Source organism: Leguminivora glycinivorella, chromosome 21 (assembly GCF_023078275.1).
Source record: "Leguminivora glycinivorella isolate SPB_JAAS2020 chromosome 21, LegGlyc_1.1, whole genome shotgun sequence".
NCBI lineage: Eukaryota > Metazoa > Arthropoda > Insecta > Lepidoptera > Tortricidae > Leguminivora > Leguminivora glycinivorella.
Genome location: NC_062991.1, coordinates 1,232,685 through 1,258,908, shown reverse-complemented (window position 1 = coordinate 1,258,908; position 26,224 = coordinate 1,232,685). Strand labels below are relative to the sequence as shown.

The window sequence follows — 26,224 nt, the reverse complement described above, 5'->3', positions numbered from 1 at the left end:
AGAACCGAGCGAAGCTCGGTTGCCCAGATATTTATGTTCTATATATAATAAATAAGTACATTCAATGTATGATTAGATTTATTAGTATGTAAATAACATGAAATAAATAAATACTTACTGTTTTAATGTTCTTGTTTCTTTCTTAACCTAGCCAGGCTAGGCTGGCTTTTTTACTCCAAGGTTAGCTGGAAAAGATCCCTTATAGCAGCGGTTCTCAAACTTATTTTCCCATGGAACCCTTTTAGAAAGTAAAACATCTGACGGAACCCTTAATTTTTTTTTTATTGCAATCTTTATTTTAATAAGCAATCATGATAGTAAAATCTAATCACTAGATTCTAATGTGAGGTATTACATGAAACTGTTTTTTATTTTTTAACAATTGGTGAATATTTGGTTTTATGGAAGAGAGTTGAAGTTGCATATCAGGTACCCAAAATTCACACGGAGCCCCCAGAGAGGCTTTGCGGAGCCCTAGGGGTCCGCGGAGCACACTTTGAGAATGGCTGCCTTATAGGATAAGCTCGCCTTTGTATCTCTATTCCTACAAATTGTATATAAACTGTTGTGCATTACATCTTTGGGGAACGCTCGGCTAGGTGGCGCTAATATTAATATTTGACTTTGTATTTGACATTTTAACAGATATCAAGCTAACAATATGGGCTAAATAAAATTGTCAAAACTGAGGTTCAAAAGTTTTAAGCTTGTGTCGAGAGATGGCAGTCTATGCACTGTGATTACACATTTTACTTTGACAGTAACTCTCTATAATACTCGATCCTCTTTGATAGTAAGGAAACTAAGGAAGAATAGGCTGAAAAGGGACAATATATACTAGCCCCCGATTTCAAAATGAAGCAGTGGAACTGCAGATCTTTTTATAGGTATCTGGGAGTTATTTATCGTCAACTTCTGTGGAAATCCATACTAATATTATAAATGGGAAAGTGTGTGTGTCTGTTTTTCCGTCTTTCACGGCAAAACGGAGCGACGAATTGACGTGATTTTTTAAGGGGAAATAGTTGAAGGGACGGAGAGTGACATAGGCTAGGTACTGTTTGTCTCTTTCTAACCCCTGTTTCCCCAAAATTGAGGGTGGAGGTTTGTATGGAGAATTCAACGCGAGTGAAGCCTCGGGCAAAAATGCTAGTTACATATAAAAGTTATAATTTGGTACGGTATGATCAATGAGTCAGGTCTGTGGGTATGATAGTTTGTCAAAGCTATACGTTGATAATGCTATTGGACACTAGATGGGTTAAAATAAAATATTTCCTATAGTGAAAAGTTAAAATCGAAAAACGCCTTTATAATTTGACAGCAGTGGTGTATCAATTTTATAATCTGTGGACGCTATTTGCCATGACAATGTTTTTCTCAGGGAGTCTAGAGATGTTTTGATGATAATAAAACATTTATTTATCAGTTTCAATGTGAAATGTATTTCTTTAAAGTAACTATTGTTCTCTGAAACATATTGCAATGGAGCATTCCGATATGGGATCAGATCAGTATTGTTTTGGGTGTTTGTGTGCGAAGGCAGAAAAGTCAATTCACTGCCTAAGTTTACGAAATTCAGTTCTAAAAACAGTTATACAGGTATTTATTTATTTTTTATTAAAAGGAAATCATCAATTTCTTCTTTAACACTACACATTGTTAACTTTTTCTAGTTTTATACGTAATTTCTATTCTATGGTTGTTTATACTTTTATTGTTACATTTCAGGCGGAATGTCTTTTCCTGTGCTATCTCTGTAGGAGAGCCTCCCAACAGGCCGACTTGTTCATTCAAAATGTCCAAAGTAACCAGATTTTATTGCAGAATGTCCACAGTGTAAGTATTCATATACTTTTTCAATGGTTGTTGTTGTTGTATGTCCTAAGGCACCCCATAGGTGCATAGGGCCTCCACAAGATCCTTCCACGCCTTTCTATCTTGAGCCACCACCTTGGCCTCGTTGCAGCTCAGTCCATATTCCCTCAGCTCGTTCTCAACGCTCCGTCTCCAGGTGTGTACGGGGCGTTTGCGGGCCCTCTTTCCTCCTTGAGGCCGCCACTCAAACGCGATACTGGCGCTGTTGGTAGCTCCTCTTCGAAGGGTATGACCGATCCATCTCCATTTCCGCAGAGCCACTTCCTGGGCAATCGGAGGTTGTCGGCACATACTCCACAGATCCTCATTTCTTATAGTTTTCGGCCAGAAGATACGGAGGATCGACCGGAGGGACTTATTGACAAACACTTGAAGTTTGTGCGTCAGCCCCTTTGTCACTCTCCATGTCTCACAGCCGAAGAGAAGCACGGTCTTGACAATGGATTCGAAGAGGAGATTTTCACGCGGCGAGTAAGCACGTTTGAATCCCAAACAGGCTTGAGTTGAGCAAATGCAGCTTTTGCCTTCTTAATTCTGCTCTCGACGTCATCGTCTGCACCTCCCTGACACGACAGTGTACTGCCGAGGTACACAAACTTGGAGACTGATTCAAGGCGGTCGTTTTTGAGCAACAAAGGTTCCTTACAAGCTGATTGTACTCGCATATTGACAGTCTTCCGTCGGTTGATTCGCAGGCCCATGGCTTCAGCTTCCTCTTGAAGACTCAAGTTTTGCTTTTAGATGGGCTAAAGATGGCGAAATCAGCACGATGTCATCGGCGTAATCAAGATCTTCCAGTACCTTTGTATGCCAGGAAATGCCTCTTGGCGTTTTGACCACTCTTCTCATGACGTCGTCGAGCAGAATTATAAATAGCAGTGGAGACAGGAGGCATCCCTGCTTCACACCGGCACTTATTTGTATAGGCGCTCCCATTTCCTTTTCGTGTATCACCCTACATGTGCTCCCCTCGTACAGGGAGCGGATGATGCGGATGACACACTCGGGTATGCCCCTGCGACGAAGGCTGGACCACAGCGCGCTCCACTTCACGGTATCGAAGGCTTTTTCAAAGTCCACAAAGGCGAGGAACAACTCCAACTGCTTTTTCAATGGTTTCTTAGCTAAAATTATTAGAATAATGTTTACAATCAAAATTCTTTTCAAAGTTATTATGTAAACTGTTATTAAAAAGTGAATTTAATAAGTTTAAATGCTGTGGACAAAGTTGATCAGCCCCTATACTATCTAGACGAAATTCTACAATATTAAATAATGTAAAAAAAAAAGTCAAAATTCTTCACCTCGACATTGGCAGAATTCACCTTGCTTAAATTAGCGAGGAGTAAAAGCCATGAAGAAAAAAAAACTATTATTAAAAAGTGAATTTAATAAGTTTAAAAGCTGTGGACAAAGCCCCTATACTATCTAGACAAAATTCTACAATATTAATTAATATTTTAGGTGGAAGACTCAACAATAAACTCGGTCCGGTCACAGTCCCGAGCACCTCATCAGTTATCCACAATATCACTAGACATTATAGAGATAGGGACAACCAAGTCAACTGAAGAGGAGTCCTGTTTTGTCTATGATCACCGGGGACCGAAAGTTAAACAGGAAATGAAGAAGGAAGGAGCAGCATTTGATGATTATGATGATCATACTGGTTTGTATAATTTGTATTTGTATGTACAGTATGAAAACATAACAAAGAGAAATGTGTGTTTAGTGAAACGTCCCACTTTGTCGGTTACCATTAACACACTCACAAATGCTTCAAAAGTTTAGACTAGAGATGAGCCGAATATTTCGGCATATTCGGCACGTATTTCAATGTTCGTATTCGGCCGAATAATTCGGTTGCATTGCCGAATCTTTACCGAATAAACAAAGTACATAGTTAATGAAGACCTTACGTATTCCATTGGATAATAAGCTCCTATTTTAGTAGCTTTCTAAGGAACTACTAAAAAGAGATAATAATTGCCTATGCGTCAAAATATAAATACAAAGTTGAAAAAACCGTAATTTAAGAGTTCAGAGTTGTTTTAACTAAGTTTTAGTTAAATCCACTAAATCGTAATTAATTCTAGTAACATATGTAACCATGATCAATCATTTAATAGTTTTAATCTTAACATCAGCTTTCTAAATATGGCCTTACCGAATATTCGGCCGAATGTTCGGTTCGGTAAGAGCTGAACCGAATGTTCGGCCGAATATTCGTATTCGGCAAAGTCCATATTCGGCCCATCTCTAGTTTAGACCTATGCACAAATACGTGTTGAAATTGATTTAATTGATTGTATATTCAGCTAACCAGTGGTTGGCAGGTTACAATATGGAATTAAGACCATGCACGGATCCTACGTTGGCCATACAAAAAGACCACATGACCCCCCCCCCCCTGGGGTTGGACCTTTACCACGTGACCCTCCCCATGGGCACGAAGCTGGATCCGTGCTTGATAAAGACTTGTACAATGTACATTTGTAGTATGAAAAATAATAATTAACAGTAATTTATAAATGACTTTTACAGTTCATGTCTTGTATAGATGACATTGGCGTCAAAAATGTCTGGTGAAGCAAATCTCTATCTATTTTGTCACATTGGTTTAGAGTACCGCCTTTAGCTTTGACTATGTTTCAAATACCTTAAATTGTCAAGTATTGTCTAGACCAGGGGTTCTCAAACTAGTTTTAAACACACCCCCCTTTGATTTTCTTACTTATTACTTATTTTTCATGTAGGCATCGTCTGATAAAGCTACCCCTCTAATGTTCACCCCCTCGTCCTACTATTAGTTAGGTAATGTATGGTGTGTGTACTTTTAAAATTTTGTGCCCCCTCGGGGGGAGGGGCGCCCCACAGTTTGAAAAGCGCTGTAAAGCAATGTTTTTGATACATATTTACTGTTATGTATGGACAATGAGGGTAGGGTTTGACATTTGTGTACAAAGTGAGGTAGTTGTGAAAACCAGTCTGTCAACGCGAACCTGGACCAGCACATGTGCTTGGACCCCGAAACTGTGAGTTATAATAGTGGCGACGAGAAAAAGTAGGACAATAGTGTGCATTTACAGTGTAAAGTGTGTGATTTGAGTGAAAAACACATAACTTTAGGTATCAGTGCGCAAAATGGGCATTAAGTTTGGGGAGTTTGATGTGGCACATGGCTGCTGGCAAAATTACATAGAGAGGTTTAGTTTCTGTCTGCAGGCAGGTGATATTGAAGATGATAGTAAAAAGAAGGCTAATTTACTCGCTGTGTGTGGATCTGACTTGTATGATCTGATTATATCACTGATAGCACCAAGTAAAGTAAGTGAGGTTACTTTTACAACAATTGTTACCAAGTTAAACAATCATTTCCACCCGACGCCAAATGAAATTGTGCAATCATATAAATTTCATACTACGTATCAAGGAGAGGGGGAAAAGGTTAGGGATTTCATAGCACATTTAAGGAAATTGAGCATCGACTGTAACTTCAAAGACTTGAATCGAACACTGAGGGATCGCTTAGTGTGTGGTATCAGGGACAAGGAAGTACAGAAGAAGTTGTTACAGCAAGGTACATTGACATTTGATCAAGCTTGTGAGATTGCTTTATCTCATGAGGCGGCAGGGATTGATGCAAGTATCATTGTTCCGGCTTCTTCTAATCAGAACTCGGGTGAGTTAGAAGTACCAATGGAAGTAAATAAATTTACCAGCAAAAGGAATGAGAGGCAGACAGAAAGAACGTCATGCATGCGTTGTGGCAGACCTCATAGGGGCCCCTGCAGGTTTAGATGGTCCAAATGTCATGGCTGTGGCCAGACGGGACATATTGAGACGGTTTGTGGTATGAAGTGAAAAGGAAATAAGGCACCTAAATCTGATTTTAATGGATTATACGAAGAAGTTACAATTAATAATATGAGGCAAGATCGTACAACACCAGCATATATGATGAAAATTATGCTAAATGGAGTTAAGATAGATATGGAAGTAGACACTGGCTGTGCTTACAGTCTCATAAGTGAGCAGACCGCTAAGATGATTTGGCAGGGCTCGGTTCCAGTTTTTGATGATGTTGGGATTTCTTTAAAGACATGGGATGAGAACAGACTATGTATAATGGGGAAAGCATCGGTAGTAGTTCAAAATAAGGGAATGAAGAAAAGCTTATCCATAGTGGTAGCTAAAGGCAATGGGCCAAGCTTGATTGGTCGGAATTGGTTCCGTGATTTAGGAATACAAGTTGAAGGAGTGTATAAGTTAGAAGTTGATAGTGATGAATTAGCCACAACATTGGAACGGATACAGAAACAATATGCAGGAGTGTTCCAGGAAGGATTAGGGAAATATACTGGCCCGGTAGTTAGTATTAGACCAAAAGAAGGTGCGAAGCCAGTATTTTTTAAGAGTAGGCCGGTACCATTCGCAATAAAAGGCCGAATTTACGAAGAGTTGGATAGGTTAGAAGCCGAAGGCGTTTTAGAGGCTACGGCACATTCCGAATGGGCCACACCCATAGTTCCAGTGCTTAAGCAAGATGGCAAGGTACGTCTGTGCGGGGACTACAGGGCGACAGTGAATGCCGTAACTGATACTGACACTTACCCCTTACCTACCCTTAGTGAAGCTTTTGCAGAACTACAAGGGGAGTTCTATTTACAAAGATAGATTTGGAACGGGCATACACCCAGGTTATGGTAGATGAGGAGACAGCAAATTTGCTAACTATTAACACTCCTAAGGGGTTGTATAAAATGAAGAGACTACCCTTTGGGGTAAAGGCTTGCCCTGGCATATTCCAACGACTCATGTCAACGTTATTGGCTGGTATTTCTGGTGTAGCCGTACTGTTAGACGACATTGTGGTGGCTGGCAATGGAGTGCAAGAGCACAATACGAGGCTCGAGGCGGTACTTCAGAAGTTACAAGAAGCGGGATTGCGAGTGAATAAGACCAAATGTAAATTTGCTGCCAGAAGTGTGCAATTTTTAGGTTTTATAATCGACGAATTCGGCATACACCCTTGCGAGGAGAAGATTCGTGAAATTGAGAAGACACCAGCACCACGTAACGTGAAGGAGCTTCAGGCATTTTTGGGGCTGATCAATTTTTATGATAGATTTTTGCCACACAAGGCCTCGATTTCTGAACCATTGTACAGATTATTGGATAAAGATGCGACATGGAAATGGGGAAAATCTCAGCAAGATTCATTCGAAAAGTTAAGAAAAATGATTTCCAGTTCAGATACTTTGGTACATTACGACATAAAAAAGAAACTTATTTTATCTTGCGACGCATCGCAGTTCGGTTTAGGAGCAGTGTTGGAACACGAGATGACTGATGGAAGTATCCGACCCGTAATGTTCGCCTCGAGAACCATGAACGCACATGAACGTAATTATGCACAAATAGACAAGGAAGCAGCTGCTATCATATTTGGCTTGAAGAAATTCCATCAGTTTATAAGTGGTCGAAGAGTAATTATCACGACAGATCATAAGCCTTTGTTAGGAATATTCGATTCGAAGAGACCCATACCCAATATTATTTCACCAAGGATGCTAAGGTGGGCACTTCTTTTGAACTCGTACGACTATGAGATTCAATATGTTGAGGGGAAAAAATTGGTAATGCAGATGCCCTCAGTCGATGGCCAAGCCCAGCAGGTGCACAAACGTCAGAGGAGGATTTTTTAGGAATCTTACTCATAGAGGAGACACCCATTGAATTGGAATTTTCGGCGACAGAAGTGGCGAATTTGACGAAGAAGGATAAGTGCCTCAGTAAAATATTGTACTGGATACGCAATGGATGGCCTGGGAAGAGCGAGGAAGAGTATAAGATTTATTGGCAAAAGCGAGATGAGTTATCCATGTATAAGGATTGCATTTTATGGGGAAATAGAGTAGTTATACCAGAAAAGATGCGAGGAAAAGTGCTAGAAGAGCTTCATATGAATCATGACGGTATTGTGATTACAAAAGCTATGGCGAGGAGCTATTTTTGGTGGCCTGCGATGGATAAACAAATTGAAGAGATGGTGAAGAGCTGTAATGTGTGTGCAGAAAATCGAAATATGCCATCAAAGGTTACCCATCAGTGGATTAAACCGGAAAAAGCGTGGTCTAGATTACATATGGATTATGCTGGGCCATTTCAGGGGAAGACATTTTTAATCGTAATCGATGCCTATTCTAAGTGGCCAGAAGTCAAGATTGTACCAGATATGAGCAGCTCTGCCTTAATAAGAATTTTGCGAGATATTTTTGCGGGACAGGGTCTTCCAGACGTACTTGTCAGCGATAATGGTAGAAGTTTTGTTTCAGAGGAGTTCCGTAAATACTTACAATCCCAAGGGATCAGGCAAGTACTGTCCGCTCCTTATCATCCGGCGACGAACGGCCAAGCGGAACGAACGGTACAGACCGTAAAGGCTAAATTAAGAAAATTGACTTCAGGACCATGGTCCTGAAGTCAATTTTCTTCAGGACCATGCGCCGCTATTTTTAAAAAAGAAGACCGTTCGGCCGACGTGTCACACCGTCACCAGCATCCACACACACAACATCCAGACGGCTGGGTTGGAGCCTGAGTCGTTCGCCCGCCGTCGCCCCTGCTCCTCTTCAGCGCTGGCCCCCACACCTGCTGCGGACCACCATCGTAACCACCAGCCAGGGCAGTACCGCTCCGCGGTGGCAAATTTTAGACCCGGGCCAAATTTTAGTTTTTTTAAATAAATTATTTTTGTTAACGTACTGGTAGAATTTTTATTTATGCCCTACCAGTCCTAGACGTTACATTGGCTGATTTTCTTTAAGTTAATTTGCTTCCCATGGGAAGCGAGATTAGCAGCGGTGCTGTATGGTTTACGCACTACACCTAACAGCGTCAACGACAAAACTCCGGCTGAGCTCCTGAACAATAGGCGATTTAGAACGAAGTTTGATAAGTTGAACCCTCTGCTTTCTCGGTGTGCTGATACAGATGAAGCAGTAGAAAAGAATAGTGCCACGAAGAACAGGGAGTTTCAAACTGGCCAGTCAGTATATGTCAAGAACTACTGCGGGGGACCACGCTGGTTAAAAGGAATGGTGGAAAAGCGATTAGGGGTTTGCAGATACTTAGTGAGATGGAACGATAAGCTGCTAGTGAGACACATCAATCAAATGCTTAGTTGCGGGGAGGAAAGTCGGAAGAAAGTTCCTGAGGCAACCGATGGGGCTACAGATGACGATGACGAGGATACCCGAATCTCGATACCGTCGCCGCATCGTTGGGCCGACATCATAGGTGTGTCCGGACCCCAAGACATCGCGATACACAGAAACTCTCAAAACACAGCATCCAGCAGCCATAAACGTGCCAGGCAGACCACACCCCCAGACTCACCCGATCATAAGAGAATAGCCCTAGGAGATAGTGACAGTGAGTCAGAGTTATCTCAAGGTAGGGATGTAGAGACAGAGGAAGAATAGTACAAGTGTTAAAAGTAGTGTAGCTGTAGCATAGTGTAAGTGTAGGGTTAGGTAACTTAGGTATATTTACATTTATTGGTTTAAACTTTCAGATTACCAAGAGCCTTTTGTAAAAGAAGAAGATGATTTCCCTCTTAAAGAGTTATTAAAAGAGGAAGTGATGATGATGGAAGTGGATCTCAAGAGCCTAAAGAAGAGCCTCAGAAAGGAGAAGTTTAAGAAAAGAAAAGTGAAGAAGGATGTAGTAATTAAAGAAGAAATGGAAGGTAGGAATTTAGTAAAGTTTTGTGTTTCCATTAAATGTTATAGTTTATTAAACATAGTAAAGTCCTATAGCATCTTTGAGGACTTTGATAATTATAAATGCCGTTCAAACAGAAAAAAATAAGAGTTTTGAATAAATAAAAGCTATTTGGATGCTTTAAATGATTTAATTCCATTGTCTTTTTATCCCTAAGACGGTAGGCCCTGATTCAGTCGGCGTGCGAACTCGCATGCGATTTTAGTTGCATTGCGAGTTGTTGAGGTCACACGTCACACATAATTTTGCACAGACATCAAATACCGCAATGTAATCAAACTCGTATGCGAGTTCTTGTACCGTCTAAATGGGCCCTTAATTAGCTTAATTAAGTATAGATGACTCACGGAAGTCGGGGACCATTGATGTGTTGGTAAAATCAGTATGAAAACCCTGTACACATAAGTCAAGACTTATATAAAAACGTCTGTCTATATGGACTTTACAGAAACAGCAGAATGCGAAATAGAGACAGTGTACATAACTCGAGAGCAGTGCTTCGAAGAGCGTGAGCTCATGTCACGCGACCAGCGCTATCTAACCGCTACGTACAAGTGCACTGATTGTCTTAAAGGGTTCAACTTCAAGGAGAGTTTTCATAACCATTTGGAAAAGCATAGCAAGGTAAGTCACGTTTATTCTTAACTAGTCTTTGCCTGCGGCTTCGCTCGAAAGAAAGAGACAAAAAGTAGCCTATACCACTCACCATCCCTTCAACTATCTCCACTTAAAATATCACGTCAATTTATCACTCCGTTTTGCCGTGAAAGACGGACAAACAAACAGACACACACACACTTTCCCATTTATAATATTAGTATGGATTGTAGTACCTCTTTTTGCCAAGAGTGGCACTGAAAGTTGAGTAGTTTATGTGCTCTGCCTACCCCTTTGTGAGATACATGCGTGATTGTATGTATGTAGTACTAAAATAATCGATGGAATAAAATTCGACCTGTCTCTTTAGTAAAAGATTTGACGGGTCAAATTGCAAGTTTGAAACGGATGAACAGACAGACATCAGTAAAAAATGGCAGTTGGATTTTTTCATCAGGACAAACCACATAGCATGTTGTAAATTTTATCATAAACTAGATTTTTCCCGCGGCTTCACCCGCGTACTAATTTAATCTTGTTTTCCCATACAAACTTTGGACTCCAATTTCACCCCTTTAGGAGGTGAATTTTGAAAAATCTATTCTTAGTGCGCCTTTACACCTTATAAGGGACCTACGTGCCAAATTTGGAATCCCTAGGACCAGTAGGCCTAGCACATGATGGCCGCGGGAGTATGTCGCCGCGAGATAGACTACCCGTTCTTATTATGTCATTAATACAGTTAGAAGACGTGTCATCTATCTCGCGGCGACATACTCTCGCGGCCATCATGTCATGTGCTAGGCCTACAGCGGTTTCGGCTGTGCGTTGATATGTCAGTCAGTCAGTTTCTTATTTTATATATTTATATAAGTTACTTTTCTTTCAGAGTAATGGAGATTATGAATGCGACGTGTGCAAGCAAAGAATGAGCACAGAAAATAAACTGCTCTCTCACAAGAAGTACCACGAAAGGCGAGTTAATTTTTTTTTTACACATTAATCCGAAAACTTAACACAGCAAAAGGGAATGTACAAGTTTCTAATGGGGTGGCAACGCGCATGTGACACTGTTTGAGTTGCAGGCGTCCATAGGTTACGGTGACCGCTTTACATCAGGCGGGCCGTATGCTTGTTTGCCACCGACGTAGTATAAAAAAACGAAATATATAAAATGTACCTACTCATATTTTTAAATTAAAGGAAAAATGGAAAAATTCACACCTCTGGCGGGACGCGAACCTGCGACCTCTGGTTTTGCCGGACCCAGCCGCGTTCCCAACTGCGCCACGGAGGTCTGCTGGATGTGTGCAAATTTATCCATGCCTTCCCTCAATTCTTAAACGCTTTAGGGTGGCGTATAGCAACATTTACCCGTAAGAATACATCTTAACACTTTCGAAACCGGGCTCTACGCGGCGCTACGACATTTTCGCTACATTCGGGGAAACCCATGTAATCGGCTACGCTTCTACGAGCGGTGTACCCGACAGTCGGGTTCTTGGTAGCGAAAGTGTTAACAGGCATTGGAGTTTCAAGTTACATTAAAAATTCGCCAGTAACAATGTGCTAACCCATACTAAATTTATTTTTTATTATGCAGAAACGTCTGCGAGCGATATTACACCTCCTATTGAAAAATTCACACATCCGGAGGACTCGAACCTGCGACCTCTGGCTTTGTGGCTCTGGCGCAGTTGGGAGCGAGGCTGGCTCCGGCAAAGCCAAAGGTCGGAGGTTCGAGTCCTGTCGGATGTGTCAATTTTTCCATTTTTCCTTTAATTAAAAAATATGTAATATCGCTCGCAGACGTTTCTGCATGATAAAAACAAATTTAGTACCTCCTCATGTAATGTATAAGCGATTCGAACTAGCGACCTAGTTGGTCTAACCATTTGTAAATTTTCAAGCTTAGTTGTTAATATTATTCGTGATGTATTTTTTCATTTACATTGTTAATATTATTCGTGATGTGTTTTTTTTTTATTTAAATATATGAATAAACGTGACATGCCTTCAAATATGAATAAACGTGACATGCACGTTGTGGTCGTGTTTGTCGCTCCCGTATTTGCTTACATAGCCATGAAAAACGCTGTCGCCCCACTTGACACTGCTTGTATAGTCTGTTTTAGACTTTGAGGCCAATGATGATGATGATGATGATTTTTTCATTTATTTTTTTAATGTTGTCTGACAGGCGGTACCGGTGCTCCGTATGCGGCCTAACTCGGGTCAGTCGACTGACGGTCAAAGACCACTACTCAGCTTTCCACTCTTCCAACCATTATAAGCATTGTACACACTGCGGTAAAACATTCAAGTGAGTATTCTTATTCTTATTAGTTTTGACCGGTCTGGCGTAGTTGGTAACCCTGCTTGCTAAGCCGCGGTCCCGGGTTCGAATCCCAGTAAGGGCAATTATTTGTGTGATGAACACAGATATTTGTTCCTGTCATGGATGTTTTCTATGTATAATATAAGTATGTATGTATATCGTCGCCTAGCATCCATAGTACAAGCTTTGCTTAGTTTGGGGCTAGGTTGATCTGTGTAAGGTGTCCCCAATATTTATTTATTTATTCTCAGTATTTATTTTCCTTCTTAGGCTAGGTATTTTACAATATGTATATAAAAATAAAATATAAAAACTGAGCAAATTTATTTATTATTATTAGTTTTCTCCTAGCAGATAATTTTTCTTTCTTGGGTTACCCCGGTTTTTTTCTATAGCTCTCAAGACCCTGGGATCCGCTCTAGCAACGAATCCCAGCGTAAGCGTTTTGATATACTTTTCTGTGAGATAAAATCATGCATGTAACTTATTTTTCCCCTCACTAGCTCGGAAACACGTGTTTTGTCCTTTAATACCAGCGGGTAAAAACGCATTTTATCCACTAGTGGGTAAAGTAATTTGACCTTGAATAAAGTCAAATTAACTGCTTTAAAACTGATAAACCGGCCAAGAGCGTGTCGGGCCACGCTCAGTGTAGGGTTCCGTAGTTTTCCGTATTTTTCTCAAAAAGTACTGAACCTATCAAGTTCAAAACAATTTTCATAGAAAGTCTTTATAAAGTTCTACTTTTGCGATTTTTTTCATATTTTTTAAACATATGGTTCAAAAGTTAGAGGGGGGGTGGGCGCACTTTTTTTTCCTTTAGGAGCGATTATTTCCGAAAATATTAATATTATCAAAAAACGATCTTAGTAAACCCTTATTCATTTTTAAATACCTATCTAACAATATATCACACGTTGGGGTTGAAATGAAAAAAAAATATCAGCCCCCACTTTACATGTATGGGGGGTATCCTAATAAAACATCTTTTTCCATTTTTTATTTTTGCACTTTGTTGGCGTGATTGATATACATATTGGTACCAAATTTCAGCTTTCTAGTGCTTACGGTTACTGAGATTATCCGCGGACGGACGGACGGACGGACGGACGGACGGACGGACGGACAGACAGACATGGCGAAACTATAAGGGTTCCTAGTTGACTACGGAACCCTAAAAAGTAGGTAAATCTAGTAATAAAGATGATTTACCACCTGTGGAACTATTGGAAGCAGTGATAAACGCATTTTTTGCGTTGTAGTTTCCTCGCTATAGTGAGGGGAAAAGTTTTGTGTTACATTCAGGTGCAAATGTATTTTACTTCTCGTGTTTTAAAAAACTCGCAAGTTCAGGATTCTATTCTCGAACCACTCGCTTCGCTCGTGGTTCAACTATAGGATCCTTTCACTTGCTCGTTTTTCAATTCCACACTCGTCGTTAAAATACAACTTTGCCCCCTTGTATAACAAATAACTATTGTTAGTTAAGTCCGTTTACCTTAAGTATGTTTTAGTGAGAACGTTTAAGGAAGTAAAGCCTCCGCCACACATAAAGCGTTTTGATACAAACCTTTGACACTTGCCAATCCTATTAAAAACAAAGTTGTCTCATTGTCGTGTATAGCAGACGGCGGCGAGTAATATTACTTGTACTACCATTTATTTATTTTACTTTTGTTCTGAATTCATGAAGTCTCTCTCAAGTAGTATAAGTAATATTATGCCCGGTAACTAATGGACAACCTTTTAACCACCAAGAGGGCACTTTATACTGGTCCAGAAAATCGACATTAAGGTTTAATAAAAGTCGGCTGGTTTTCGAGATTTTCACACTTTTTAAAATTTTAGGTAGTATTAAAATTTTAAAAAGTTTCTAACAGAACCCTACACTGAACGTGGCCCGACACGCTCTTGGCCGGTTTTTAATTTACATTTTGAAATTGTGATATTGCAGATATTGCGACATTATGATTTAAAATAAATCAAATTATCTTGAATTTGAATGTTTCAGACGGCAGGTGTCCTGGCGGAAACATATAGCGAGCGCGCACGGACGCACGCGAGTCACTTGTGCGTACTGCGAGAAGAGCTATGCGAACAGAGATGTGCTCAAGGCGCATATGATTGTGTAAGCACTTTTTACTAATATTTACTTATCCGAAAATTATAAATGCAGACATCAATAGCAATGAAAAAAATCAACAGTGATCGGCTCTGGCCAACATGGGACTCGAACGTGGATCTTGAGTTCGATTCAATAGAAAAGATTTTTTCTTTTTGTATTATATTTTTACATATACATTTATTTACTTATGACTGATTCTGGCTTATATTTTGTAGATTTTCTCAAGCTATTGTCCCGTGTGGTGACGGGTTAAGAATTTCACCCCCTTTCTTCCCGTGGGTGTGGTAGAAGGCGACTATGGGATATGGGTTAAATTGTGGCGTTAGGCGAGAGGCTGGCAACCTGTCACTGCAATGTCACAATTCGGATTTCTTTCAACCCCTTTTTGCCAAGAGTGGCACTGAAACTTGAGTAGTTTCATGTGCTCTGCCTACCCCTTTATGGAATACAGGCGTGATTATATGTATGTATGTATCAGTGGCGGCGCGTGAATATATTTGGAAGGCAACACAGAGCAAAAAATTAAAACCGGCCAAGAGCGTGTCGGGCCACGCTCAGTGTAGGATTCCGTAGTTTTCCGTATTTTTCTCAAAAACTACTGAACCTATCAAGTTCAAAACAATCTTCCTAGAAAGTCTTTATAAAGTTCTACTTTTATGATTTTTTTCATATTTTTTAAACATATGGTTCAAAAGTTAGAGGGGGGGGGGGGCGCACATTTTTTCCTTTAGGAGCGATTATTTCCGAAAATATAAATATTATCAAAAAACGATCTTAGTAAACCCTTATTCATTTTTAAATACCTATCCAACAATATATCACACTAACGTTGGGGTTGGAATGAAAAAAAATATCCGCCCCCACTTTACATGTAGGGGGGGTACCCTAATAAAACATTTTTTCCATTTTTTATTTTTGCACTTTGTTGGTGTGATTGATATACATATTGGTATCAAATTTCAGCTTTCTAGTGCTAACGGTTACTGAGATTACATGGCGAAACTATAAGGGTTCCTAGTTGACTACGGAACCCTAAAAACCGCAACCTACCTTAATATTAGGCGCCCATCCAAGTGCATTTATCATACAGTCCGCTATGAGAGCGCTTAAAAAAGCCATCTCTCCGCTTATAACTTATATTTAACTCTGGACGATCACGGCCTCGCGTGACAATACATTTCTCTATTTCAAATGTTTGCGTCGAAAAACGTGTTGATTCATTTAGTAAGTAATCTAAATATATAAAAGAAGAAGCTGACTGACTGACTGACTGACTGACTGACTGACTGACTGACATATCAACGCACAGCCGAAACCGCTGGTCCTAGAGATTTCAAATTTGGCACGTAGGTTCCTTATGTAGTGTAGAGGAGCACTAAGAGAGGATTTTCCAAAATTCACCTCCTAAGGGGGTCAAATGGGGGTTCAAAGTTTGTATGGGGAAACAAGATTAGTTTGACTATTTTATTCGAAACTTCACAGGAAGATTCCTTAAAACATATGACTGAATACGTATTTCAGGTTTTTTGAAAATTTAACCCCTAAAAGGGTGAAAAGGGGGTGATAAAGTCAAAAAATCAATATGGGTATCGTTTTTATGGTTTATCGGGTCGCTGATCACGATAAATACAACGCTTTTAAAATCTAACGAGGCGGAAGTGAAATACCTTCTACCCTGTTGTGGTGCAATGGGGTTTAAATATCAAAAATATATATAAAAGAAGATATTGACTGACTGACTGACATATCAACGCACAGCCGAAACCGCTGGTCCTAGAGATATCAAATTTGGCACGTTGGTTCCTTATATAGTGTAGAGGAGCACTAAGAAAGGATTTTTCAAAATTCGCCTCCTAAGGGACTCAAATGGGGGTTCAAAGTTTGTATGGGGAAACAAGATTAGTTTGACTATTTTATACGAAACTTCACAGGAGGATTCCTAAAGACATATGACTAAATACATGTTTCATGTTTTTTGAAAATTTGACCCCTAAAGGGGGTAAAGTCAAAAACACAATATGGGTATCGTTTTTATGGTTTATCGGGTCGCTGATTACGATAAATACAACGATTTTAAAATCTAATGAGGTGGAAAAGAAATTTTCTCCCCTGTCGTAGTGCAATAGGGTGAAAATATCCAAAATAGCCATAAGAGGAGCACTAAGAAAGGATTTTCACCTCCTAGCATGATAATTTGACAGGGGCAAGGACAGGGACAGGGACAGGGACAGGGACGGGATAGGGTTAGGGTTAGGGATAGGGATAGGGATAGGGCTAGGGCTAGGGATAGGGCTAGGGCTAGGGCTAGGGATAGGGATAGGGATAGGGATAGGGATAGGGATATGGATAGGGATAGGGATAGGAATAGGGGACGGGAACGGGGACGGGGATAGGGATAGGGGAGGGACGGGGATAGGGACGGGACGGGGACGGGGACGAGGACAAGGATAGAGATAGGGACGGGGATAAGAATAGGGATCGGGGTCGGAATAATCGGTCGGCAATCGATATCTAGGCGATATCGATTGCCGACCGACTAATCGATATTGTAAGCGATAATGCAAGGAAGTACTTTTTATCCTACCGACCATAGCGCCGAGATACTGACTATGTGGGTTGTATGAAGTTTCCCCAGTATAAATAGGTAAAATACATACATATTCGTACCTACTATACCTACGCTGTGGTCGCTGTGTAACAATTCTACAATCATTGCAAGAATTTCTTTTAAAACAATAGTAATATGTGTAAGGTACAGTCAGCCAAAAAGCAGTGTAAGGTTCTTGGCTGACCGAAAAGCAAATAGATCAGTTACAGTGGCCCCCCAGTCGAGAATTGCCCCGCTTTACCTTAATCGAAATAATCGCGGACAAATGTACCTACAAAGAAACCTACGGATCCAAATGAAAATCTTATTTTTTGTAAACGTTTCAATAAGAATACTTTTATTACGCGGGCGAAGCCGCGGGTAAAAGCTAGTCTATTATACAACAGTCAAAATGAATTAACGCTGCTATTACTAAACAAACCAAAGAAAGTCCTAACTATCTCTTAAAAACAGGTAGTATCTAACCTTGAAACTCTGGCTTGCACTGTCACTAAAACACGACACCGAAACACTCCAAATCATTTAAATTTCACTGATATATTGCACGTAATGAGCAAGTTAATAAAAAAACTGAGAGAATAACACAAAACATTTGAAAGCACACGAAGCCTCGGTAACAAGCGGGACGCAAGTGTTGCAGTGATATTATTCCATTTTCACCCACGAATTTAAAAACCTTTTCATACAAAGTATATCTGATGAAGAAACGTTCATTATCACATTACTAAACTTAAATTAAATAAGATTCTCGGTTTTTTAATAGAAACTATCAATATTTAAAGGCTTTTATTTAAAATAAATATATGTGCGATAACAAAACACAATAAAATTTTACCCATTAATACATTTATAATTTTAGTATGGCAATATTTAGCATGCAATTATTACACTGTGATATCAATCTTATTTGTTTCACTCGAAGCTTTAAATTCAAATGAACAAGTGCGAGCCATCGAATGTTGTGCGCTTGGCTGTTTATGTGTTCGCAAATGGCCGTCACCCTTCTCTGTCATCTCAATCCTGCTATGAGTAGAGTAAAAGAGATAGTTGCGCCCAAATTACGTACATAGGAGTTCGCGATAGGCAAACACTCACACGCGCGGACTTTGTAAATGTGTATATGCGTGTTTTCAAATATAAACCTTATAACGCATTGTTTACGGTTTTTATTCAAATGAATAACTCGATAAGAAGCCGAGTTGCTTTGGAGTTTAGTTGAGCGGGCTGTCTTTATCAGCGTGTGCGTGATTTTTGTATCTGTGTGGAGTGACCATGAATGAATATGAAAGCTTAGGCATAAGTAGCTTCACTTCGCGTTCGCGCGCCCGATAATTTTAGGTACATATTTGAATTTAAGCAAATGGTGTTATTATTTGTGGGCAATACTTAATGTTTTAATTATAAGTATGTTTTTTTTATTTCAATGGTGGTTTGTAACTTTGGTATTTGTTGCTATGTATGTATGTATTGAACGGCAGACGACGAAGTGTGTTCAAATAATAACAAAACAGTCCCCCCCATCCCCCTGTCTATGTGATCGCAAGACTTTATAATAACTGTCGCTCATAGATGACTGTGGCGATCGGAAAAATGAATCAAATCCATACTAATATTATAAATGGAAAAGTGTGCGTGTGTCTATTTGTTTGTCCGTCTTTCACGGCAAAACGGAGCGATTAACTTTTTTGTTACCGAAAATGTATAGAAATCTGGTAACAAAAAATGAAGGTTTCATACAAGCTTCGAGGGACATTTTGGGAAACCTAGTGGATCTTGCTCAGCAAGTCAGCATCATGGACTCTATCAGTCTACCAATTTTTATCAAAATCGGAGACGTGATCCAAATGTACAAACTTTTCGGGAATAGGCTACTTGCCTCCTACTCAGATCAGCTTCTTTTTAAGAACTGTCAAAACGAATTTGAACGACTTGCTAATATGGTATAAATATGAAATCGAATTGAGTGACGTCACGGTCAACTCAGTTACTTTACATATTTCTACCTGACTTATTAAATAGAAATTAGATTTAAAAATACTTCTGTCCATGTTTTTCGTATAATTATCTGATGCTTTATTTCGTGTATGGTATAAAATATTTTATTTTTTAAACTACAGTCAAGTTCCCTATTGCTTTTTTTTTGTTATAAATAGGTAGACGTTTGACCACGATCACACCTGATGGTAAGTGATGATGCGGTCTACGGTGGAGCACGCTTATCTATGAGATACCTATTTACTCTTGCATGTACTTGCAATAAATGTTTTCTTCTAAGAACAAATTAAATTATTTTCAAAGAACATATTTTAACTTGTATTTTTAAGTAGAATCGGAAATCGAGAATGTCATATACTTGGAAATTTCGAGCCTTGCCTTCGTGTACCGATGGCCGAGTGGTTCAGGCATTCGCCCGGTAAGCGGAGTACGCTGGTTCGATTCCAGCTCGGAACACTGGAGGCCTTGGTCACTTTTTCTTTGTATATGACATTTATTTAATGTTTAAATGTTTTCTTCCAGTCGACATCCGACAGAAGTGTCAGCGGGCGAGGTGAGCAAACCGCACGTGTGCCAAGAATGCGGGATGGCGTTTAAGGCTCCCTCGCAGCTCAAGATACATAGCGTGAAACACTCTTTATCCAGGGATTATTACTGCGTTGAGTGTGACAAGTAAGTTACAGTAGAATTAGAATTTTTGTTGTAATATGTTCCTTTTTTAACCCCCTAGGGCAAAAACGAAGGGGTGTTATAAGTTTGACGTGTCTGTCTGTCTGTCTGTCTGTGGCATCGCAGATCCCGAACGGATGAGCCGATTTAAATTTAGTTTTTTTTGTCTAAAAGCTGAGTTAGTCGGGAGTGTTGTCCTAGCCATGCCATGTTTCACGAAAATCGGTCTACAATGTCGCGGTCGGGGCTTTTTCCAAATTTTAATTTTTTGGTTGGGTTATTACAAGCTTTTATTCAACTTGCCTTGTTAGTATGTTAGTGTGCATCAAAACGTAGAAGCCAAATTTGACCCACTTCCCGGTTTCTGATTGATCTGAAATTTGTGAATCTGAAAATCTGAAATCTGAGATCTGAAAATCACGTGACAATGCAATATCATTCAATATCATTGGTATCATGGAGCTGATCTGATGATGGAGTAGAAAGATGGTCATAGGAACTCTGTTGTGAAACGTCGTATCCCCATCGAGTGAGGGGTTTTTAGAAACGTCTCGGAGAGCAGTAGATGACTGTTGAAAAAAGGTACAGTCGGCGATAAAAGCTTGTGCCAAAAATGATTTTTTTTTGCAAGAAAACTTATTTTCTTATTTTTTATATTTATACTGTACCAAAGCACTGAAAACTAAAAAAATATTTTTTTTTTTTTTAGTTTCTCAGTGCTTTAGTTTTTACTATTATGGTGTGTAAAGTATTTAGAATCCATACTAATATTATAAATGGGAAGGGTTGTGTGTCTGTTTGTTTGTCCGTCTTTCACGGCAAAACGGAGCGACGAATTGACGTGATTTTTTATGTGGGGATAGTTGAAGGGATGGAGAGTGACATAGGCTACTTTTCGTCTCTTTCTAACGCGAGCGAAGCCGCGGGTAAAAGCTAGTACAATATAATAATATGATATACTATGTATGTGTTTTTCAGGAGTTTCAAATCGGCGTCGATACTAAAACATCACTTGAAAACGGCGTCAACCCACGTCAGCTACACTGAATTACCGTAAGTAGGGTATTTTACCTGTAAAAATGTTAATATTGCTATTTCGCTAGGAATAGAAGTTAAGCGAGCCAAGCGAGCGAGGTGTTCAAATCCGTTTGACCGCAACAGTCATAGCCGTGCAGTGCCGTAGCAGTCATTTTGAGTCGCACCAGTTTAGCTAAAACTGCGAAATGTCATTTGATATTGTATCTGCGAAATGTCATTTGATATTTGCCAGTCGCTTTTCGCTGATGGAAAACATCGTGAGGAAACCGGACTAATTCCAATAAGATCTAGTTACCCTTCGGATTGGAAGGTCAGATGGCAGTCGCTTTCGTAAAACTGGTGTCTACGCCAAATCTTGGGATTAGTTGTCAAACAGGACTCCCGGGAGCCGTGGCAAATGCCGGGATAACGCAAGGAGGATGAGGCTTTGGTCAACTAATTATTTGAATTTCGTTCTCAGTTTGGCGTGTGAACACTGCGACAAGCGGTTCGCGATCCGGAGGGACTTAGAGCGACACGCCAACAGGATCCATCTCAACATCAAACCCTTTCAGTGCGATCGCTGCGAGAAGGTAACTGAAATTGAGTTTCTTTTTTTTCGCCACTTTTATGAAATGTGATATTTTGAAAAAAAAAAAAGTTTTTTCAATACTAGTAGTTAAAAATTTTGTCCCATACGATTTTTTCTTATTTTGTTACCATTTTCCGTACATGTTGTGTGAGGTAACAATAGAGGAAAGTAATAAAAATGTATTGAAATTTTGGGACACTTTTTGTCTCCCAGTGAGATTGAAAGTACTCGTGATTTATTAATCGCGTAAAAAATACCCATGTTACAAAAAAAGTGTCCCAAGATTTCCATATTTTTTTTCGAACCTTCCATTCCGTTACCGCCATACAAAATGTATGCAAAAATGGTAACGGAATGGGAAAAAACCTTGGGACACTTTTTTCCTTCCATTAGAATTGAAAGAGCTCGCGATTCTGAGTGGAAACCACATAAAAATTTCCTAATCCAAAAAAAGTGGGGTGGACAACTTTGAAAAAAAAAGTGGCCCAAATCGTCGCTTAGCACCCATAGTACAAACTTTGCTTAGTTTGGGGGCAAAGAGGATCGAGTATTATAGAGAGTTACAGTCGAAGTAAAATGTGTAATCACAGTGCAGACTGCCATCTCTTGACACACGCTTGAAACTTTTGAACCTCAGTTTTGACAATTTGGCCCATATTCTTAGCTTGATATGTTTTAAAATGTCAAATATTAATATTAGCGCCATCTAGCTGAGCGTACCCCAAAGGTGTAATGCCATCTAGGCCACCGTACCTTTTTCTGTATGGTACTGAGGTACGTTTTTTTCTTAGACCTTATCCGTCTATATGTCTTTGGTTTGGGGCTAAGTTGATCTGTGTAAGGTGTCCCCAATATTTATTTATATTACGACCGGTCTGGCGCAGTCAGTAGTGACCCTGCCTGCTGCGCCGCGGTCCCGGGTTCGAATCCGGTAAGGGCATTTATTTGTGTGATGAGCACAGATATTTGTTCCTGAGTCATGGATGTTTTCTATGTATATAAGTATTTATATATTATATATATCGTTGTCTGAGTACCCACAACACAAGCCTTCTTGAGCTTATCGTGGGCCTCAGTCAATCTCGTTTAAAACAAGCAGTGACGAAAATTAATAATGATTTGGCCAATATCTCTACCTGGTCTCGTAATTTCGGCATCAATGTTAATCCGGACAAATGTCAAGCCATCATATTCGGAAGTCCTCGCTTGCTTTCTTTAGTAAATGTCGATCAGTTGGCTCCGATCCTTTACGCGGGCAGTGTGGTTCCTTACGCGCCGGAAGTGAGAAACTTGGGTCTATTAATGGATAGTGGTCTGTCTTGGGCTCCGCAAGTCTCGGATGTTTGTCGCCGGGTAACGAATATGCTGCGGTATTTTTACAGGCTTAAACACTTTTTGCCGGTTAGCACGAAAATGCTCCTTATTCAGGCGTTAGTATTGCCTGTAATAGATTATGGTGACGTATGTTATTCAAACATTACGCAGGAATTACTAAATAAATTGGATCGTTTGCTTAATAACTGCATCCGATTCATCTACGGGCTCAGAAAGTACGACCATATTTCCATCTTCCGCCGAAAACTAAACTGGCTCCCGATCCGCTTATTTGTTTTTGGCTTCAGGCGTAAATTTCGTTTTATTTTGAACAATGGTTGACGTGGTCTCTGAACGAGCACCGGCGGCTTGTCCACGAGGGTTTCAAGCGGCCGCTGAAGTACCCTTGCCCCATGTGCGACAAGGTTTTCGACGTAAGTACTTACTATTTCGACGGATATTCATTTTCATTTAATTTCATTTATTTATTCTTCAAACAATACGATCATTGTGTCAGAAATTACATTATTTACAATTTATAGATAACAATACAATAAACCATTTGAATTAATACTAAATAACAATCACACGTTTATCGACTTAAATCCTATCAAGTATCAAATATTTCTTCAACACTATAGCAGCATCAAGTCTAGTCAATAAGAATGATTTTAGATTGCACTTAAATGTAACCCAATCCATTCACACAACCTTCTGTTGGGTTACCCTCATCTGGCAGAATAATTTTAGTCCGAAACACACTTCGCATAACATGTTTCGCAGAAACACTTTCAGTCGAACGGTAATTTTGCAGAAAACTTAGTTGGCATTATTACCACCACGCATAAAACACATTTGGCAGAATATTGTTTTACAGAACATTACTTTGGTCGACTTTGATTCAGCATAATTGTATGTACTATAATAATCTTATAGTATAATATTACATTAGCAGAATTATTACACGCTATGAAAAAGGAAAAACTGCCCCAGAGTCACCGTTAGGTACGACGACGAGCGAAGCGAGGAGGAGTGTTAGGTATCTTGCATCCCCAACATATCCAACTCGCTATCAAACAACAAATTGCAACTCTGCCGCCTAAATATTATGCATAAATATTATCTAAGATGAAAATGAACATTCTAGTACTATACTTTTTCTACGCGATTTAAATGAGCGAAAAACCGCAATATAATCACAGAATATATAATAGTACAAGTACAGAAAACCCACTGCTTTGATGTTCACGAAATCCGCCTTTTTAAATGCCTACAAAATTTTTAAATGCCTACAAAGGGTTTTTTAAAAGAATTAATTACTCAGATAACCGCATTGTTTTATCAAAAATTACAATTTGGGTACCTTGCATTAATGCGCCAAACTGCGGGATGAGTAAAGGGTTGTACCTATGGATTAAAAACGAATTAATTACTACTTACATAACATCTTTTATCGCGGCAATTCAGAAAAATAAAATAAAATAATCTGCGACACATTAGAAAGAGACAAAAAGTAGGCCTATGTCACTCTCCATCAGTTCAAATATCTCCATTTAAAATATCACGTCAATTTGTCGCTCCGTTTTGCCGTGAAAGACAGACACACACACTTTCCCATTTATAATATTAGTATGGATATTTAAGTCTTGGGTACTTTCTAGGTATATATACAGTCGCCCCTGATACAATAAAGAAATATTCAAAGAAAATGTAACTTATATTGCTTTATAAACTGAAATAGATACCTTACACTAAAGAAAAAACGAGCGAACGAGTCAGCCGCGTTAGCTGGAGACCCGGGTTCGATTCCCGGCTTCGCCACCAGTGGGCTTGATCGCTTTTTCTTTAGTGTATGGTATCTATTTCAGTTTATAATTTATATATAGTAGTGTTACTACTTAAAAAAAACAAATCAAAAAATATTTAATAAAATAATTTGATTTGTTCCCTACATTTATATTGCTTTGTTACATGTAATTGTGTTGTGGGTACTCGATATACATAATATACAAATACATTACAAACATATCCGTTACTCAGGAATAAATATCAGTACTCATCACGCAAATAAATGCCCTCTAGGCTAGGACGGTCATCAAATTTACACCCATGTTAATCTATTATTTAACTTTGTCCCCAGCGTAACCAGATCCTGAAAGGCCACATCCGAACACACACTGGAGAAAGACCTTACCAGTGCACCCGATGTCCCGCGCAGTTCACACAGCCAGCATACTGGGGACCCACGTGAGGCTCATACACCTCAAACTGACCAGGGACGGCCGCCCTAAGGCTGTAGCTAGCAAATAAGCTACATCTACACTAGGAGACTACCCATACATGTTCACACAGACCAGCATACTGGGGACCCACGTGAGGCTCATACACCTCAAACTGACCAGGGACGGCCGCCCTAAGGCTGTAGCTAGCAAATAGGCTACATCTACACTAGGAAGGAATATACATAAACACGCCTGTATTTCAAAAAGGGGTTGGCAGAGCACATGAAATTGCTCAAGTTTAGCAATTGCTATGGGGTTGAAATCGCAATATTGCAGTGACGTGTCGCCATCGCCATCATCAAAGTGAACCCATATCCCGCAGTCGACTTCTACGACACTCATGGGAAGAAAACTAACATTTCGGAGCATACAGTATTTACGGATATTGCCTAGTCTAATTATTAATTTATTTAGGAATCGATCTGCATTTGCATTTATAATTACTTAATGTTATTATTTAACGACTAATAAGTGAACTGATATAATAAGTTAGATTTAGAATAGAATACGAAATGCCATAATATTGTTAAATAAACACTGTTTTAATTTAATGTGTTTTTTTCAGCCATCCCAAGTTACTAGTTGTTCGTAAACTTTATAGTTAAACATTGTACAGGAATTGTAGCGTACAGGAACTCACCCTTAGTTCGCGTTTTGAAGTACCTTAATGCGCTTCTCAAATCAGCACCTGACTGTGACGTTTTTGCCAGTAGATGGAAGGTCTTATGTGATGAATGTCTGAGGTTTTGCGAAGCGATGGATGATCGGGTGTCTTCAGTTAGTTATTAAGTTTATTATGTTAACGTTATTACACTAAGTATTAACAATATAGTATGATGTTTTATGCATTGCACAGTGCCTTAGTGTCTCACTGTAATACTGTGTAATTAGTTTTGAAATAAAATAAAAAAATAAAATAAAAATAAATTGTTTAAATAAATATCGGGGGACACCTTACACAGATCAATCTAGTCCCAAACTAAGCAAAGCTTGTATTATGGGTGCTAGGTGACGATATACA

The 26,224-nt window shown here is 39.5% G+C and overlaps 1 protein-coding gene across 1 annotated transcript; it reads left to right on the top strand.

Moving 5' to 3' along the window:
* The first annotated feature begins 1,390 nt into the window (after positions 1-1,390).
* LOC125237292 (zinc finger protein 62-like) lies at positions 1,391-25,807 on the top strand. The gene is made up of 13 exons (XM_048144282.1): positions 1,391-1,602; positions 1,732-1,839; positions 3,343-3,547; positions 9,458-9,631; positions 10,115-10,290; positions 11,153-11,238; positions 12,464-12,586; positions 14,613-14,729; positions 19,852-20,001; positions 20,977-21,051; positions 21,497-21,622; positions 23,253-23,355; positions 25,062-25,807. The coding sequence occupies exons 1-13, from the start codon at positions 1,486-1,488 to the stop codon at positions 25,170-25,172; spliced, it is 1,671 nt and encodes a 556-aa protein (XP_048000239.1). The 5' UTR covers positions 1,391-1,485; the 3' UTR covers positions 25,173-25,807.
* Positions 25,808-26,224: the final 417 nt, after the last annotated feature.

Coding starts and splice junctions, on each gene's coding strand:
- LOC125237292 (XM_048144282.1), top strand. CDS start 1,486: ATGGAGCATTCCGATATGGGATCAGATCAGTATTGTTTTGGGTGTTTG. Junction 1,603..1,731: donor TTCTAAAAACAGTTATACAG/GTATTTATTTAT, acceptor GTTACATTTCAG/GCGGAATGTCTTTTCCTGTG. Junction 14,730..19,851: donor CTCAAGGCGCATATGATTGT/GTAAGCACTTTT, acceptor GTTTTCTTCCAG/TCGACATCCGACAGAAGTGT.